Genomic DNA, 17660 nt, shown 5'->3' with positions numbered 1-17660 from the left:
ATAGTGCCGCAAGGCACAGCGCTGCCCCCGCGTCCCTGCGCCCTCCAGGCCCTACACTTCACATCTCATCACCGGGCCCCGGGATCACCAGCCCCTACCCACGGAGGGGCAACACAACACCTGGCTGCTCCGCATCACCATCCCCGGGACCCCCATACTGAGCAGCGGTGGTGCAATCACCACAACCGTGGGTGGCGTCACGAACTATAACAATTCCCACACCCAACAAACACCCCCTTTCACTCACGGGCGAGGAGTGTCGCTCGAGAAACCCCGGGATCCGGCCCACAGCTCGAGCCACCAGGAGCAGCTGCCGGACCCGAGCAGAAGGGGTGAGCGCGGTGTGCTGACACCCTCCTCCCCGCCCGCGACACTACAGATTCCACATTGTAGATCCGCAGCAATTTACAGAACAAGACAAGTAAATGTGGGTTTGGAAAATCGCATTCCTATTCAGCTGGATGTAAACAATGAGCGTATTCACTGACAGCAAGCAGAGATGTGGAGGAATTCAAGCACAAAGCTGCAGAATGTCTCATTATACAATGCTCTCCTCTGAGATGGTGAAAGGGAAAGTTCAGAAGCGAGACCTGAGGGGTGCTGACTCACAAAACGAGCCGCAAGAACATCTGCATGTGGCAGGGGATACACCCAAGATGCAGGATGATGAGGGCAGTGATCCTTCGGCACAATCATACAGCCCAAAGATCCCTGGAGAATCTCAAATAGGGCTCATCCTCTGCTGCCAAAATCTCTACGCAATTGTTAGATTTGGAAAAGTAGGGTGATACCCCAGACGCCACCGTGATAAATCTGCCTCATCTAAGGCTATGTTCACACATGGTTTTCTGGCTGCGGACTACATGCACTTTCTCTGCAGTACATGTTTAACCTCATAACGACGGCCGTACGACTTAAAGCGGCGGCAAAACAGGGTACTTATTCTGTTCCGCCGCTTTAAAGCGGCGGCCCGAAAAAACCCTGTAGCGCCCCCCAGCGACCGAAAATCTCGGGGGTTTCAGCTACCGGGGGTAGCTGAGACCCCCCAGATTATGAATCGGGGTGTTTTTTTTGGACCCAGATAATGTGATCGCCAGTATACACCGTATACCGACGAACACATGAAAAAAAAAGAAATGGCCGGTAAAACTGATTTCTTTTTCATCTGACATGATCAAACATGTCAGATGAGAAAGAAATCTAACCCCCTAGTGCCCCCAAAGCCCCCGGTACCGGAGAGTCCCCCCACCCCCACCCCTACCCCCACCGGACATCCAAAATGGCGCCGAAGCGCACAGAAAACTGCCGCCGGCGCCGGCTCTGCAGTCATTTCCCTCCGATCTGAAATGATCAAACATTTCAGATCGGAGGGAAATGTCCTCCCCCTGACCCCTCCTCCGGTCCACCGGAGCCCTCTGGTCACCGGAGCCCCCTCCGGTCTCCAGAGCCGCCTCCCCCCTCCCCCCTCCGGAGCGTGGAAGATGGCGGCGCACAGCGCGCGGCCGCCTTCATTCTGCTCTTTCACACGTCACATGCGGCAGAAAGGTGTCCCCAGGTCCCACTAGGTCACCCCCCGTCACCCCCCCCCCCCCCCCCCCAAGCCCCCGGTTATACGTTACCTGTCTGCCGCTCCGGGCCCGCGATCGCCGCCTCCTTCTTCTTCAATGCTGGCGGCGCATGCGCAGACAGCGGCTGTCAGCTGGATCCCTGCAAGCAGGAATCCTGCTGACGTCGCTGATGCACAGGCTCCACTGTGGACCGGGGGAGGGTGAGTGCAGTGATCTGCAGCCACACTCCTCACATGGAGAGGCTGCTGTTCCAGAAAATGGGGGGTACGTTCTGTGAGCGTGCCCCTCATATTCTGGAATGAGGTTACTGCAGGTCACTCTGCCCTAGGTTGGACCGGGGCAGTGTGAGTGCAGTATTCTCAGATTACTGCACCCACACTGCTCATGGAGAGCTTGCTCTTCCAGAAAATGGGGGATACGTTCCCTGAACGTGCCCCCCATATTCTAGAAGATCCAGAGCCGGCGTGGGACCTCCAAAATGGATTATAGCGACCGGAATTTCTTTATTTTCAATAAATTGGTAAAAGAGGAATGTTTCGGGGAGTGTTTTTTCAAATAAATTTTTTTTTTGTCTTTTTTTTTTCTATTACTGACTGGGTTAGTGATGTCTGGTATCTGTTCAGATGCCGTGACATCACTAACCCCAGGGCTTGATGCCAGGTGACATTACAGCTGGTATCAACCCCATATATTACCCCGTCTGCCACCGCACCAGGGCGCGGGATGAGCTGGGGCGAAGCGCCAGGATTGGCGCATCTAATGGATGCGCCACTTCTGGGGCGGCTGCGGCCTGCTATTTTTAGGCTGGGAAGAGTCCAATAACCATGGCTCTTCCCACCCTGAGAATACCAGACCCCAGCTGTCCGCTTCACCTTGGCTGGTGATCTAATTTGGGGGGGACCCCACGTTTTTTTTTTTTTTTTAAAAAACGCCTGGGGAGCCCTCCAAATTGATCACCAGCCAAGGTGAAGCTGTCAGCTGTGGTTTGCAGGCTACAGCTGTCTGCTTTACCCTAGCTGGCTATCAAAAATAGGGGGGACCCCACGTCGTTTATTTTAATTATTAATTTTTTGGGGGGCTAAATACAAGGCTAGGCACCCTTTAGTGCCACATGAAAGGCACTAAAGGGCGCCAGCTTAGAATATGCAGGGGAATGGGACGTTATATTTGTTTGACATCTATCCATTCATCCATTGTAGCATTTTACGCTGTGTGCCCACAATCAGGGTTTGCAGCGTTTTGGGCGCAGAGTGTTTTCCCTGTGTCCATAACGCTGCGTTGTGCAGTAGAAGCACAGTGGAAGGATTTTTAGAAATCCCATGCCCAATGTGCTTCTTTTCTCCGCAGCATAAACCGACCTGTGGCGCAGCTTCCCGAGCCTCAGCATGTCAATTTATGCTGCGGAGATGAGTGTTCTCTGCAGGTAGCATAGAGCTCCACAGCGGCCTGAACCCAAATCGTGGGCTTGGGCAGCTGCGTTCTCCCGTGGACAACACTCACATCTCTGCAGGAAGGCTGACACTGTGTACTAGACGCCGTGTCGCTGGATCATGGCCACATAGCCTAACAGTGAGACATTTGTTGCTACAGCAACATTTTTGTGAAGTACCTGTGGATTCAAAATGCTTACTATACTCCTGAATAAAATCCAGTTTCCAAAATGGGGTCACTTGTGGGGGTTTTCTGATGTATAGGTACCCAAGGGGCCCTGCAAATGTGACATGGTGCCCGCAATTTATTTCAACTTTTCCAGAATTCAAATGGTGCTCCCTCCATTCCAAGCCCTCTCATTTATCCAAACAGAGGTTTTTGGCCACATGTGGGGTATCCCTGTGCTCATAAGACATTGGATAACAACCTGTGGGGTCCACGGTTTGTTGTTGTCTCTTGAAAAAGTGAGAAATTTGATGCTAAAGCAACAGTTTTGTGAAAAAAATGAAAATTTTCAATATGGCAACCTAAGCTTATCAAATTCTGTGAAGTACTCGTGGATTCAAACTGCTCACTATACACCTAGATAAAAGCCTTGAGGTGTCTTGTTTCCAGAATGAAGTCACTTGTGGGGGACCGCCACTGTTTAGGCACCTCAGGGGCTCTCCAAATGCAACCTGGCGTCCGCTATTGATTCCAGCCAATTTTGCAGTCAAATGGCACTCCTTCCCTTCCGAGCCCTGCCATGCGCCCAAACAGTTGATTTCCACCACATATAAGGTATCGCCAAACTCAGGAGAAATTGCACAATAAATGTTATGCTGAATTTTTTCCTTTTACTCTTGTAAAAAAAAAAAGCTACCTGGTTGAAATAACAATTTTGTGGTAAAATTTTATTTTTTTTTTTTCATGGCTCAACGTTATAAAATTCTGTGAAGCACCTGGGGGTTCAGGGTACTCACCAAACATCTAGATAAATTCCTTGAGGGGCCTAGTTTCCAAAATGGGGCCACTTGTGCGGGGTTTCTGCTGTTTAGGTACCTTAGGGGTCCTCCAAATGCGACATGGTGCCCGCAATCTTTTTCAGCCAAATTTCCTTTCTAAAATTCAAATATTGCTCCTTTCGTTCCAAGCCCTCCCATTTGTCCAAACAAAGGTTTCAGACCACATGTGAGGTATCACCGCGCTCATAAAAAAGTGGTTAACAAACCTTGAGGTCAAATTTTTGGAATTACCTCTTGAAAAAGTGAGAAAATTGATGCTAAAGCAACATTTTTGAGAAAATTATTAAAATTTTCAATATGACAACGTAACGTTAACAAAATCTGTGAAGTACCTGTGGATCCAAAATGCTCACTATACCCCTAGATAGAAGCCTTGAGGGGTCTAGTTTCCAAAATGGTGTCACTTGTGAGGGATTTCTTCTGTTTAGGTACCTTAGCGGACCTGTAAATGCAACATGGTGCTCGCAATCTATTTCAGCCAAATTTGCTTTCCAAAATTCAAATATTGCTCCTTCTGTTCCGAGCCCTCCCATTTGTCCAAACAGAGGTTTCTGACCACATGTGGGGTATCGGCGCGCTCATAAGAAAGTGGGGAACAAGTTTTGAGGTCCATTTTGTTGTGTTATTTCTTCTAAAAGTGAATAAATTTGGGTTAGAGCAACATTTTTAGGTAAAATTTAATTTTTGCTTTTTTTCATTCCACATTGCTTTTGTTCATGTGAAGCACCTGAAGGGTTAATAAACTTCTTGAATGTGGTTTTGAGTACTTTGGGGGGTGCAGTTTTTAGAATGGTGTCACTTTTGGGTATTTTCTGTCATCTAGGCCTATTGAAGTCACTTCAAATGTGATGTGGTCCCTAAAAAACTGGTTTTGTAAATTTTGATGTAAAAATGAGAAATTGCTGATAAACTTTGAACCCCTCTAACTTCCTAACGAAAAAAAATTTTGTTTCCAAAATTGTGCTGATGTAAAGTAGACATGTGGGAAATGTTATTTATTAACTATTTTGTGTCACAGAAATCTCTGGTTTAACGGTATAAAAATTCAAAAGTTGAAAATTGCTAAATTTTCAAAATTTTTGCCAATATTCAATTTTTTTCATAAATAAACACAAAAAATATTGTCCTAAATTTGGTACTAACATGAAGTCCAATATGTGACGAAAAAACAATCTCAGAATCACCGGGATCCGTTGAAGCGTTCCAGAGTTATAACCTCATGAAGTGACACTGGTCAGAATTGCAAAATTTGGTCTGGTCATTAAGGTGAAAATTAGCTCCGTCACTAAAGGGTTAATAAAGCTAGTTGTATTCACCAAAAACACTATGAAAATGCAGCAAAAACATTGGCTATGTTTTTTTTTTCAGCATTGTCACATTATCACAATCTGCTCCAATGTTTTCTCATCTAGGCATAGAAAGGTACCACATCAGGTAGAAGCATAGATTAAGCCGCTCTCCAGTGGATTAACCCTGCATACAGCGCCCAGGTCTCAGCATCCTGGATCCCGCCAGTGTGATGTGGGATCAATTGCCCCATCTAAGCTAGGACATTGTCACATTATCACAATCTGTCCCAACGTTTTGTCATCTAGACATAGAAAGTTGCCCACATCAGATAGTAGCACAGATGAAGCAGCTCTCCAGTGGATGAACCCTGCATACAGCGCCCAGGTCTCAGCATCTTGGATCCCGCCAGTGTGATGTGGGATCAATTGCCCCATCTAAGCTAGGACATTGTCACATTATCACAATCTGTCCCAATGTTTTGTCATCTAGACATAGAAAGTTGCCCACATCAGATAGTAGCACAGATGAAGCAGCTCTCCAGTGGATGAACCCTGCATACAGCACCCAGATCTCAGCATCCTAAACCCCCAATAGTGTGATTGGGGATAGCAACACCCATAGCTCAATTGCCCCCTCTAAGTTAGGGCATTGTCAAATTATTACAATGTATCCACATCAGGTAGAAGAACAGATGAAGCCACTCTCCAGTGGATGAACCCTGCATACAGCACCCCGATCTCAGCATCCTAACCCCTGCCAGTGTGATTGGGGATAGCTGCACCCATAATTCAATTGCCTCATCTTAGCTAGGGCATTGTCACATTATCACAAATCTGCCCTGATGTTTTATCATCTAGATTTAGGAAGGTACCATATCAGGTAGAACTATAGATGAAGCAGTTCTCCAGTGGATTAACCCTGCATACGGTAGTCCAGATCTCAGCGTCCTGACCCCTGCCAGTGTGATTAAGGATAGCTGCACCCATAACTCAATTGTCCCATCTAAGGTAGGGCATTGTCACATTATCACAAATTCATATGCTACTTAAATAACCATAATAATAAAACTTCCTAAAGGGAGACTCTAGGAGAGAGTACTTACAGTATCAGGAGTCCATAGGCTTCCTGCCGGTAATCTCTGTACGCCTTCCATGGTTTGATCTCCAGCCTCTTTGGGTAGTTGCTTTCTTCCCTGAACAGAGCTTCCAGCAGGCAGGGGGCTCCGATGTGGACTGAGTCAAAAGAGCCTAGCTTCATGCGGAATATCTTCCCAAACTGCTTGTGGTACCCAGCCTGGAGGGACAAAATCCTCGTTATAAGACACAGTAGTGACATTGTAATATACACATATAGAACACAGTGTACCCACAAGAGGAATCTAGAAGAAATGGGGGAGTGGACAGTATTCAATTAGTTTTCTTTCCCTTTTCCCACAGATTAGTCTTATCTAGATTCTGAAGTTTCCTTTATCTTCATTATCAGCTTTATCAACTCATCTTTCTTCTTTTTCATCCCCCTCTTCTTCTTTACCTCCTTCTCACTGGTTTCCTTATTTTCCAGCATCTTTTTAGTCTTCATTTTATTTCCTCTGATTTCTTTTTTTTTCTGCTTTGTTTTCCTTTTTTTTTTTTTTTTTTGCTTTTCCCTTCTTCATTTTCTTGTTTCTTTTCTCCTCATCCTCTTCCACATTCCTTGAACTTCACCTTCATTTTCTTTCCTCTTATTTCTCCTTTGTTTCTTTATCATCCCCCTCTTTCCTTCTTCACTTTCTCGTCTCATATCTCCTTCTCATCCTCTGCCACATTCCCTCAACTTCACCTTCATTTTCTATTCTTCTACTTCTTTCACTTCTCCTTCCCCTCCAAGTTCCTTTTTGCTTTCATCCTCTTCATTTTCTTCACCACTTCTTTCCCGCTTGTCTTTTCTCATATATTTTTACCCTTTTGTTGCCACAGAGATCAGTTAAGAACAAGATCTCTCATCATAGATTAGACGAAGTGGAAAAATATATCTTAATAATAAAATGTAACAAGAAAATGTATTGAAAAAAGCAGAATATGACATGTAATAGTATAGCAATATAAGATGATGTGACCCCACATGTAATAATATAATATAACAATGTAATAAATAGTATAATGGGACATGTAATAATATAGCAATATAAGATGATGTGACCCCACATGTAATAATATAATATAACAATGTAATAAAAATAGTATAATGGGACATGTAAAAGTATAGCAATATAAGATGATGTGACCCCCACATGTAATAATATAATATAACAATGTAATAAAAATAGTATAATGGGACATGTAAAAGTATAGCAATATAAGATGATGTGACCCCACATTTAATAATATAATATAACAATGTAATAAATAGTATAATGGGACATGTAATAGTATAGCAATATAAGATGATGTGACCCCACATGTAATAATATAATATAACAATGTTATAAAAATAGTATAATGGGACATGTAAAAGTATAGTAATATAAGATGATGTGACCCCACATATAATAAATAGTATAATGTGACATGTAATAATATAGCAATATAAGATGATGTGACCCCACATGTAATAATATAACAATGTAATAAATAGTATAATGGGACATGTAATAGTATAGCAATATAAGATGATGTGACCCCACATTTAATAATATAATATAACAATGTAATAAATAGTATAATGTGACATGTAATAGTATAGCAATATAAGATGATGTGACCCCACATTTAATAATATAATATAACAATGTAATAAATAGTATAATGTGACATGTAATAGTGTAACATTATAAGAATATGATCCCACATGTAATGATATAATGTAATGAAATGATATCAGAATATAGTATAATGTAACACTATATGTAAAATATAATGTAGTAAAAGATGGAATAGAAAAAAATGAAATAATGTAATGTATAAAAAAGCAGTATAATATAGCATGTAGTAATGCAGTGTAGTATAAAACAATGTAACAATACCAGAGAATGTAGTATCATTTCACACAATAATATAAACAATGTGCTATAATATTACTATGTAATCGTATGACAAGTAATGATAGAATTCATGTGAATTCCATCGGATTAATAGTCTTTGACTCGGTATATCGGCATTATATCCTACACAATATCTCAGAGATGCATATGATTTCATATTTTAGTATTCTGCACAGATTTCATTGCTCCTATATGTCACACTGAGGGGAATAAACACTATAATGATACCTGTAATATCTCATTAAGTGATAGTATCATCTTCTCTATTAATCATGACACGTAATATTGATCCATCACATTATATGACATATTTACCAGCGCTTGGTGCTGCCTCTTCAGTCCTCCTTTCCGCAGGATGTCCACCAGGCTCCCCAGGACGGGCCAGTTGGTGGGGCCAGGCAGTGCAGACAGGGCATGTGGGCAGGAGGCGGGGGGCGTAGGGGTCACCGGGAGCTCCTGGGGTTTCAGGTCACAGGTCACGGTGGGGTTAGGGATGCTGTGATGGACACTAATGCCCCTAGCCTTCATCATCATCCACATTTTGACTCTTGCAGCCATTGTGCAGGGGGTGGCTAGTTGTAGCCCAGGCTGGGGTGGCAGCTTTTAGAGGAGCAGACGTGTGAGGCTGCATTTTGCTATGGTATATATATATAGCAGGGGTGACAGGAATAGCTGCCTGTATGCAGCCCCCAGCCAATGGGAGAGGCACGGCGCGTCACAAGGTGCTCTGGTTCTGGGAGTTCATTATGGGGCTGTTTTCCTGGCAGGAGAAATCCCAACTGCAGCCAAATCCCAGGATCAAGGCGTTGTCCAGCACCTCTCCCCTGATTGGTCAGCACACACAGGCTCCGCCCTCACAGCCCTGAAAACGGATTTTTTTTTTCTTTTGCTACTTTGTTTGTTAAAGTGACAATAATGAAAAGCTGATATGTGTCATGTGCACAAAGGCTGCACTCAGTCACCTGGGAAGGGGGATTAACCCTCACCGCACAGGCCAAAATACACCTGTGGGTGCAGGGTGTGTGCACCTCCAGTTATGTGTGCACAGGTAGCAGAGCTCAACCTGTGCATCATAATAGTGCATGAAGTTTACCTGCAGTCCCATGTAACATTACAGGTAACAGTGATAAATCCCTGAGTACAGAAAATGTGGTAGATGTCACCTGCAGTCCTATGTAACATTACAGGTAACAGTAGAAAAATCCTTGAGCACAGATAATGTAGTAAATGGCACCTGCAGTCCCATGTAGCATTACAGGTAACACTGTGATAACTCCCTGAGTACAGATAATGTAATAGATGTGACCTGCAGTCCCATGTAATATTACAGGTAACACTGTGATAACTCCCTGAGTACAGATAAAGTAATAGATGTGACCTGCAGTCCCATGTAACATTACAGGTAACACAGTGATAACTCCCTGAATACAGAAAATGTAGATATCACTTGCAGTCCATGCAACATTACAGGTAACACAGTGATCACTCCATGAGTACAGATAATGTAGTAGATGTGACCTGCAGTCTTACGTAACATTACAGGTAACAGTGATAACTCCCTGAGTACAGAAAATGTGGTAGATGTCACCTGCAGTCCCATGTAACATTACAGGTAACAGTGAAAAATCCCTGAGCACAGATAATGTAGTCAATTGCACCTGCAGTCCCATGTAATATTACAGGTAACATAGTGATAACTCCCTGAGTACAGAAAATGTGGAAGATGTCACCTGCAGTCCCATGTAACATTACAGGTAACAGTGAAAAATCCCTGAGCACAGATAATGTAGTCAATTGCACCTGCAGTCCCATGTAATATTACAGGTAACATAGTGATAACTCCCTGAGTACAGAAAATGTGGAAGATGTCACCTGCAGTCCCATGCAACATTACAGGTAACACAGTGATCACTCCATGAGTACAGATAATGTAGTAGATGTGACCTGCAGTCTTACGTAACATTACAGGTAACAGTGATAACTCCCTGAGTACAGAAAATGTGGTAGATGTCACCTGCAGTCCCATGTAACATTACAGGTAACAGTGAAAAATCCCTGAGCACAGATAATGTAGTCAATTGCACCTGCAGTCCCATGTAATATTACAGGTAACATAGTGATAACTCCCTGAGTACAGAAAATGTGGAAGATGTCACCTGCAGTCCCATGTAACATTACAGGTAACACAGTGATAACTCCCTGAGTACAGAAAATGTAGATGTCACTTGCAGTCCCATGCAACATTACAGGTAACACAGCGATCACTCCATGAGTACAGATAATGTAGTAGATGTGACCTGCAGTCTTACGTAACATTACAGGTAACAGTGATAACTCCCTGAGTACAGAAAATGTAGTATTTGGCAAATGCAGTCCCATGTAACATTACAGGTAACACTGATAAATCCCTGAATACAGAAAATGTAGTAGATGTCACCTGCAATCCCATGTAACCCACAGATAACAATGATAATTCTCTAACTACAGATAAGGTATAATGGCTGCACTCAGTCACCTGGGAAGGGGGGATTAACCCATACTGCACTGGCCAAAATACACCTGTGGGTGCAGGGTTTATAAATCTAGAGCTATGTGTGTAGGTAGCAGAGCTCAACATGTGCATGACAATAATATATGAGATTTACCTGCAGTCCCATGGAACATTACAGGTAACATAGTGAGTACACAAAATATCGTAGATGTTACCTGCAGTCCAATGTACCACCCCATATGCAGTACATGTGATTTGCAGTCCTATGTAAAATGGCAGATAACACAGTGATAACTCTCCAAATGTAGATGTTTCCTGCAGCTTTATGTCATAGCACACAAATAACTGAGCACAGATAAGTAATATATTTGATCAGCAGTCCTATGTAACATCACAAATAAAACACCGCTATGGCTCTCTATGTAACACCCTAGATAACAATGATCTGAGTACAGACAATGTGGTAGATGTCACCTGCAGTCCTATGTAACACCACAGATAACACAGTGATAACCCTGAGTACAGATAATGTAGTAGATGTCACCTGCAGTCCTATGTAACACCCAAAATAACAGTGATAACTCTCTGAGTACAGATAATGCAGAATATGCCACTTGCAGTCCTATGTAATATCACAAATAACACAGTGATAATAGATAAAGCAGTAGATATTTCTACACTGTTCCCAGGAATCTGTACACTTTGGAAATGAAACAGTTAAAAAAAAAAAAAAAAAGAAATACGCACTCTGCAGACTTGTAATTGGGCTTGTCAAGCTCATCGCAGTGTAATTTTAACTCTTTTCTTCCCAGATTTATAAATAGAGTGATAACTCTGTGTACTAGAAGGTACTGGCAGTCCTATGTAACACCACAGATAACACAGTGATGATAACTTTCTGATTACATACTATGTAGTGGATGACACCTGCAGTCCTGTGTAACACAACAGAATACAGTTATAACTCTCTGATTACAGATAATGTAGTAGACGTCACCTGCAGTCCTATGTAACATCACAGAATACACAGTGATAACTCTCTGGTTACAGATAATGAAGTAGATGTCACCTGCAGTCCTATGTAACACACTATATAACAGTGATAACTCTCTGAGTACAGATAAAGTAGATGTCATCTGCAGACCCATGTAACACCACAGGTAACACAGTGATAACTCTGAGTACAGATAATGTAATATAATATAGATAATGTCACTGACAGGTCTCTCAATCATCTGAAGGTTTCCGCAGCATTAATCCACTGATAGGTTCCCTTTAACTCTACCGCATATCTAGGTCTGTTTCTTATGCGCACTATATAGGGCGTTTATTCAGAAATCTAAATTCCAGCATCTCACAATTTGCATATGTGGCGCCCTGGCCTAGCCAGGTCGTCACAGATAACACACAAACACCCCACCCCCATTAGACAGGGACACCAGCCAAACACAAAACCCTTGTTGCCTCCCTCCAGTGTCTGATGTCCACACCAGGTGGGGCGGAGCCAAGCGGTTGGCCCCACCCACTGAGGACTTCACAGGCCTGGAGGCGGGAAAAGTGGCAGAACAGTTTAGGAGGTTGAAGTGTGAGGAGTGAGCACTTGGGTGCCTATCTTCACCACGACCCGTGGGTGGCTTCACGGACTAAATTCCCCAAACCAACCACCCCTTTCACTCACGGGCGAGGAGCGCCGCTCGAGTCCCCGGATCCGGCCCACCGCTCGAGCCACCGAGCAGCCATCGCAGCAGCGCTGGACCCGAGCGTTAGCGAGCGCAGCGTAGTGGCGTCCTCCACGCCCGCGACACATATTTCCTAGAAATGTTCTAATAATTTATTTTACAATGGGAGCCAATGGGAAAAATATCTCACTGGATGCCTCTTCAATATAACACATTGCAGCCGTCTCTCTGAGGTAGGTCTGGTATCCTCCATGACGTAGGATATACACAACTCACAAAAAGAGCTATTTGGCTTTCAGGTGAAATTTCAGGATGATCCTAAAATGCCCTCTAACCTTTTCAGGTGAATGTAACGGGACCTTCTCCAAACGTATGAATGCACATGTCCAACTGTTCAACGTTTCAGTACTTTTGGCTGTTCTCTAAGAAGGAGCTTAATGGCACAATTCACAACAGGTGTCTGATCCATGAATCCCCCAATACATTTTGGGGTTCAATTAGAACCAACATACATGTTGTTCATATTTTGACATCATGAGACAACATTGATCAGCAGTAACTCACCATTGCGAGGCTTCAAGCAGGATGTTTTCAGATGGAAGTGGCCCCTGAGTTTAGAGTGTCATCAGCAGGTTGCAATAGAGATACAGAGAGACTGGAAAAGACACAGAAAGCAGAGAAGTGGATGTTCTTTGGCCATATCCCACACTGGTGGTCGCTTCATTGTGAACAATGCCCTCCAGAACTGGATGATGAATGCAATACAACTCTGGACAAATTTAAGGGAGGTGAGAGTAACCCAAGTGTCACGTCAGACCAATCAAAACTGTTAATATGTGGTCGTCATGCTAGGGGACCTGCAAAGGTACCTGATCACACCACCTGGACGAGAGCTTGGAGATTAGGGCACCTCAAATGGACTTTCTCCAGACCTGAACCCCATAAAAAAACCTAAGTCGCCATGTAGAGGCTTGTAACTCTGTACCCCAGAACCTCCATGACCTTAGGGCCGACATTCTAAAAGAGTGAGATGCCATGTCTTAGCAGACAATACCTCAACTTGTGACCAGCAGGAGACATCCTTGTCAGCTGTAACTGATGCTCAAGGCAACATGCCAAGTTTTTGAGACAGTGACATTTTTGGGGGGATATACCCACCACCGTTGTTGGCTTTTGTTCCTATAAATTGTTTGAGATGAGGAAATCACCATTGCACGCTTCTACTTAAATGCCCCCCTGTCAAGATACAATATATATAATAAAACATAAAGTTCACCCAAAAGTCAAATTTCCCTAACTTTTTGTGAGCAGCGTAAATGTGATTTGAATGTTGTCTTATTGTCTTTATTGCAGTTTCCATTGTAACAGGGCTAACAGGAGACAACACTTGTGGAGTTTTTTTCTTAATTTTAAAAACAAGCAATAGTTTTTCATAACAACCAGCAGAATCCAGAAAGAGTAAAATATGCAGGAAAGAGGCACAACCAGTCTGTAAAAACATAAAATATGGGAACAGTGGCTTACATAGTTATCATGGGGCCCCATAGCAAAAATCCTAAATGGCCTCCCTCCACATACCCCCTAATAATAATATTGTTTAGAGTAACTAGGGCCATACCTACAAACTTTTAAAGTCTGTGAGAGTGACGTGTGTGTTTTATAGTAATGTAAAGTATAATCTGTTATGTGCGATTAATGACTTAACCGTAAAATGTAGCGTATAAGATTATTAACAAGGTAAGGAGTAGAGTAAGCGAGGGTTTTAGTATGTACAATTTGTAGGTACTTTGCGGTTGCCTAGGGAACAGAGAGTCAGGATGAGAGGAGTGACCGATATCCAAAGAGTTGTCTGGTGAGACAGGCCTGAGAGAAGTTAGTTCTAGAGGGGTTTCAGGTGTGTGGATGGTGCTTGGTAAATTGGGCCCACCGGGGAACCCGAAGGTGTCCTCCATGTGTCTGGAGTCTACGGCTCACCTCGGGTTATGCTTAGTGTAGCCATCTGAGACAGCAAATGGACACAGGTAGCTGCGGAGACAAGAAAGGGACAAGTTATGGCTTAGGCTCGGCTGCTGGAATGCTAACACCCAGGGAGAGGGCTAGACAGAAGAAATGCCCCTCAAACAGTGGCAGCAGAACAGGATAGGAATGGCCATGTATATCAAGAAGGTTTAAGAGCAAATAAACCATTCCATGTTGTTTTAAAAACAGACTTTGTGTGTGATGTGCTGCCCTGTCACATCTACGACAATAGAAAATAATTCCGGCACACTTGGAGAATATATGAAGAAGAGAAAATCTTGAAATGCTTAAATGGTTTTATTTTGTGCATAGATCAAAAAAGTGATAATAATTCATCCGTCCGACGTTTCGACCTTTTGAAGGTCTTTATCAAGGACAAGTTTATCTATATGAACAACTGTATGGTATATGTTCAAGACTATGAAGACATCATAATGCAGTCAAGGAAATGAGCAAAGATGTGATCCTTATGCACTGAAGTAAATAGATGACCAGTAGTGGTGACCTTTTTCAGAGGGGGTGGGATATAGACAATTCTGGAAAAGATTGTTTCGCTGTCAAAGGTAGATACCTGAGAGCATAAGGGAAAGTCTCGTGTTTCCTTCACTGATGGTTTCTCAGTTGCCTCAGAAAAAGAGGAATATTCTGAAAAATGCAGAGATAGTATACTGATACTTGCACTGAGGAATTCACAATGGCCTCAGGGTAACATCAGTGCTTAATATTGTTCCAAAAAGGTGAAAATGTATGGGATCATATAATGAAAAGGACTCCTTCTGGGGTTCTCAAGGAGACCCTGAGGTATTAGAAGTATTAGAGACAGGGAAAGGCTAGTGAGCCATATATGGTGTCACGTATCTTGCGTTGGTGATATAGGGTATGGGCCCCAGGGAGACGTCTCCCTGGGGCCCATACCCTATATCACCAACGCAAGATACGTGACACCATATATCCCACCCCCTCTGAAAAAGGTCACCACTACTGGTCATCTATTTACTTCAGTGCATAAGGATCACATCTTTGCTCATTTCCTTGACTGCATTATGATGTCTTCATAGTCTTGAACATATACCATACAGTTGTTCATATAGATAAACTTGTCCTTGATAAAGACCTTCAAAAGGTCGAAACGTCGGACGGATGAATTATTATCACTTTTTTGATCTATGCACAAAATAAAACCATTTAAGCATTTCAAGATTTTCTCTTCTTCATATATTCTCCAAGTGTGCCGGAATTATTTTCTATTAGACTTGCTGTTTTTCTGAGCACCTAATATATAACGCAGTGAGCCAGGAATAATCGTTTTGCAACATCTACGACAATGACCAGCTGCAGAGAGTTGGACGCTCCCCTGAAGATGGAAGTACGGTAAGTGTTGGATACTCTGTCTGGGGCAGAACACACATACAGGTTCAGTCTGGTGAAGTAGAGCGGAGCCCTGTTGGCCCGGCTTTTGCTCTCCCCGACACAAACATGCAGTATAAGGGCCCTTCATATAGTATAAGGATTCCCTCCACACTCAATATGAGACCCCCACACAGATCCTACAGGCAGTATGTGTACTCCCACACAATATGAGACCCCCACACATCCTACAGGCAGTATGGGGCCCTCGGCCACAGTTTGAGGAACTCTCCAATGTATGAGGATTCTCCCACACAATATTATGTCTCCTACAGCCCAAACATGCAATATGAGGGCCCGCCATATTGTATGAGGGCTTCCTACACTCAATATGAGACCCCTACAGATCCTACAAGCAGTTTTGAGGACTCCAACAGACAAAATTAGACCCCCACACATCTTACAGGCAGTATGAGGGCCCTCGGTCACAGTTTGAGGGCCTCACCAATGTATGAGGATCCTCCCACACAATATTCTATTATCTCTTACAGCCCAAACATGCAATATGAGGGCCCGCGTTATAGTATGAGGGCTTCCTGCACTCAATATGAGATCCCCACATATCCTACAGGCAGAATGAGGGCCCACACACATAATATGAGACCCTCACAGCCCTCCACTCGGTATGAGAACCCCCAGCACAGTATGAGGTTCCATACACAGTTCGATACCCCTGCAGCCCACACACACACTATGATACCCCCACAAGGCATTGTATCCCCCACAAGTACTGACAATAAAGAGAATGCAAACTACTCACCCTCTGACATTGCCCTGATGTCTGCTCCTGTCCGTGCATTGAGCAGATTAAGGAGGTGCAATCTATTGACGCCATCCCGCCTGGAGCTGACGGCCATTGGTTGCGTGGTAGACCGCTATGGATTATACGCCCCTGCAAGAGAACATTTAACAAAAAAAAGCAATAATAAATATGTGAAAAAAAGAAATCTATTTTAGAAACCACAATTTCGAAAAAAAAACGGAACAATATTGACTTTTGTAGCAATAACCCTATGAAAACATCTAAACTGCTGTGTGCTTTATTTTCCCACTGTGATGTAACAAGGCCGCACTTTGTGTTTCACTTTTAGCTGATTGCTTTGTGTGTTTGGCCTGTGTGACCTCCGCTATTCGCAGCTCTTCGGTAATAACTTTATCTCCGGGAGATGAACTCGGTTGCCTTATGTGATGTGTGAGGTTTATAAAGAGTCTCGGTAAAGGGTCAATCTTGTTAATCTTTATAAGGAACCAAAACAAACAATCCCATAATGTGAAGCTTTAGTCATATCTAGAATTCGGGGTCATGTAGGTGCACAAGTGTATCACTCATTTGGATAGTAAATTTCTGAGGTTGGAGAAAAGTTCGACTTGTTTTTTACCTAAAGTGACTAATGCAGCAATTTATTCTGAACTTTCTGTATCGTGGGCAATCTGATTTCTTTTTTCCATCTTTTTTTTTTCTTCTTGTTTTGCGGCTGAGAATAGAGGGAAAAAGTTTGCGAAATCCATCAGTGGAGGGTTAACAAAGTGCACTTATTGCATTTCCAAACTCATGACTCACAAGTTTCAGGTTTTGATGATATCGAGGCAAACAAATGAAGAGGAAGGCCAGGAAGTTCATCATCCGTAAAACACTGTAATTTAGCCAAAGGTTCATTTTTCTTTCTTCTGAAGTAAAATGAGTTCTGTTTGTCGGGAGAGCGTCAGATTGTGATGGATTATTATGATTCAATTTTGTATAATTGGTTGCTA

At 43.2% G+C, this 17660-nt stretch overlaps 1 protein-coding gene across 2 annotated transcripts in view; it reads right to left on the bottom strand.

The window, feature by feature from the left end:
* CYP24A1 (cytochrome P450 family 24 subfamily A member 1) overlaps positions 1-9074 on the bottom strand; it is a 39883-nt gene extending 30809 nt beyond the window's left edge. For both annotated transcript variants that reach the window (XM_075347841.1, XM_075347842.1), the window contains exons 1-2: positions 8628-9074; positions 6396-6586 (exon numbers count right to left, since the gene is read on the bottom strand). In XM_075347841.1, coding sequence (XP_075203956.1) covers positions 6396-6586; positions 8628-8870 — 434 coding nt within the window. In that variant the 5' untranslated portion in view covers positions 8871-9074. The remainder of the gene's footprint in view (positions 1-6395; positions 6587-8627) is intronic.
* Positions 9075-17660: the final 8586 nt, after the last annotated feature.

Source organism: Anomaloglossus baeobatrachus, chromosome 5, assembly GCF_048569485.1.
Source record: "Anomaloglossus baeobatrachus isolate aAnoBae1 chromosome 5, aAnoBae1.hap1, whole genome shotgun sequence".
NCBI lineage: Eukaryota > Metazoa > Chordata > Amphibia > Anura > Aromobatidae > Anomaloglossus > Anomaloglossus baeobatrachus.
The sequence above is the reverse complement of the archived record's forward strand: the minus strand, read 5'-3'. Positions and strand labels throughout refer to the sequence as shown.